Source organism: Octopus bimaculoides, chromosome 2, assembly GCF_001194135.2.
Source record: "Octopus bimaculoides isolate UCB-OBI-ISO-001 chromosome 2, ASM119413v2, whole genome shotgun sequence".
Taxonomy (NCBI): Eukaryota; Metazoa; Mollusca; class Cephalopoda; order Octopoda; family Octopodidae; genus Octopus; species Octopus bimaculoides.
In genome coordinates, this window is record NC_068982.1 from 32486979 (window position 1) to 32489680 (window position 2702).

The 2702-nt window shown below is 37.7% G+C and overlaps 1 protein-coding gene across 2 annotated transcripts in view; it reads right to left on the bottom strand.

Annotated features, from left to right (window-relative positions):
* LOC106871710 (A disintegrin and metalloproteinase with thrombospondin motifs 7) overlaps positions 1 to 2702 on the bottom strand; it is a 345599-nt gene that overhangs the window by 140573 nt on the left and 202324 nt on the right. For both annotated transcript variants that reach the window (XM_052976057.1, XM_052976060.1), the window contains exon 16: positions 1292 to 1545. In XM_052976057.1, the coding sequence (XP_052832017.1) occupies positions 1292 to 1545 (254 nt within the window). The remainder of the gene's footprint in view (positions 1 to 1291; positions 1546 to 2702) is intronic.

Sequence of the window (2702 nt, forward strand, 5' to 3'; positions counted from 1 at the left end):
ATTGGTTTGCACAGTTCCTGGTGGAGTCTTTGAGCAGAGGCACACACACACATACACTCACAGAGGCACAGACACACACACATATATATATGTGTGTGTATGTTTGTGTCTGTCCTCCACCACTGCTTGACAATCATTGTTGGAGTGTTTACTTCCCCATGACATAGCAGTTTGGCAAATAAGACCGATAGAATAAATACCAGGCTTAAAAAAAAGGTAAGTACTGGGTCGATTCATTCAACTAAATATTCTTTAAGGTGGTGCCCCAGTATGGCCGTAGTCTAATGACTGAAACAAATAAAGGATAGAAAATAATAACTGATAGCTTCTGTTATCTATGTGATGAAATTATTGATTGAGGGGAAGAGGGGGGAGGACAATGATGAAAAGAAGAAGAAAATTATATATACCTTTGTGTGTTTGTGTGTGTATATTTGTGTAAGTTTATATGTAAACTTCTTTGCATCATGAAAGAAATCATATAACAAAGTTAACTGAGACACCATCTGTTTCGATGACAAGTGTTCCAGTTGGTCCAATCAATGGAACAGCCTGCTTGTGGTATTAATGTGCAACTGGCTGAGCACTCCACAGACACACACATAACCTTAACATAGTTCTCAAAGGAATTCAACACAAGTTAATGTGACAAGGCTATCCCTTTGAATTACAGGTACTACTCATTTTTTCCAGCTGAGTGGACTGGAGTAACATGAAATAAAGTGCGTCACTCAAGGATACAACACACCACCAGGTATCAAACTCATGACCCTATGATCATGAGCTCAATACCCCAAGCACTAAGCCATGTGCTTTCGAAATTAAACATAATGAAATTATATATTTATAGATTGCTTACAAGTAATAAACAATAATAATATCAAAAAAGAGCACTCAGAGAGCGCAAACCTATGCCAAGGCAACACCAACGTCTTCTCAACGATTAGCCAAAGATGATTTTTAAAATGAGAATATTTGAAATAAACTCAACAACTGCTCTCACAAACAAGAATACTAAAAATGAACCTGACTGCTCTCAAAAATTAAGTAAAAGAAAAAAACAGGAAAAATAATCCAGAAGCCTTGTCCACAACCAGATCAATCCCCAAATCTAATTAATTTATACCAGCCACAAGGCCACACAACCTTGAAAGTTTCATCCAAATCCACCCAGCAGTTCTTGAGATATATTGTCCATGGACAAACAAGCAAACAAACAAACACGACTGAAAACAATACCTCCGCCTTAGTGAAGACGGAGGTAAAAATAGACAAGTAGTGTGAAACGTACCATAATTGTTAGTGGTTCTTTTAAAGGTCCAACAGCATTGAAGCTTTCAACATCTCCTTCACGTGAATAATGGACAATTGTGCCAGCTATTTCATAGTCACCACTCCATTCAATAAACCATCCCCCATTCAAATAGTATTCTCCATTCTGGTTACGCAGGGCTAGATAGTTGTGTTCTGCAGATTGTGCACCTTTCAATTCATTGACAAATATATTTCGAGCCCCTGCTGGGATCATTTTCACTTCTTGGTATCCTTAAAGAAGAAATAAAAAAAAGTTTTAAAATTGTGTTAATGCATGGATGTGTTTGCATACATGCATACATACATACATATAAGATAATCAACCGTTTAAACAATTAGGTAAACAAATCCATACGTGTGTGTGTGTGTGTGCGTGCGTGCACACTTGTGTGAATGTGTTTACATACACATACATTCACACTTGGATTTGATGGTTCAAACAGGAGATATAGAATTCAATAGACAAAGTAGATTTACCAAGTACTATACATGAAACTCTTTGCACTTAAATGAATTATGTAGCTTTACAGCTATATAGTAAAGAAGTTTATGTATGTATATGTGTATGTATAGATATATAAATATGAATAAATACACATGTGCTCACACACACACACACACACACATATATAGTGGGTGTTGGGTTAAAGAAAAAGCAGGAACATCAATTAATTATGATTTTATGCAACATATTCCCCTCTCAGATACACACTTATTGCAATGGTCCTTCAGTTTTTAAGTCCTGTAAAAGAACTCAGAAAATTGGGTCTCCAGCCAGGCCTTTTGTGATACCCTTAAAACTAGGAACTTTTCAGCACCCCCTTGTGTGTGTATGTATGTATATATATATATATATACATGCACACACAGATTGACTATGCCTTGCTCCAGTGTCTGTTTGGCATGGTTTCTGTGACTGGATGCAATACCTAATGCCAACTACTTCACAATGTGTACTGAGTGCTTTTTTCATGAGACCAGCGCTAGTGAGGTTGTCATAAGACTACAAACAGTAAGTGAGGAGGCAACTTTATGCTAGGAGAATAAGAAGTTGAAGAGAGTAATGTGTGAGAGAAAAGATCCAGAGCAGAACAAGTTCCTTGCTTCAGATGAGATACATGACTACTCACACTTTAACAGAGAATGGAGATTGAGGAAGAAAGTAATATAAGTGGTGATGAGGCGTTACAGTGGACTTTCAGGATACAAGGTGGGAAAGAATAGGTGAGGCAGTGGTGCCGGAAGTGAGTGGGGGAGTAGGGGATGTCTAATAGTATGGCATAGCATTTCTATTTTGCCTCTTCTATGCGTCTGAGGCTGTCCTCAAATTTACCTTCCTGCTGTCCTCAAATTTACCTTCCTGCTTTGCGGTATTTGGTGGACGGTAT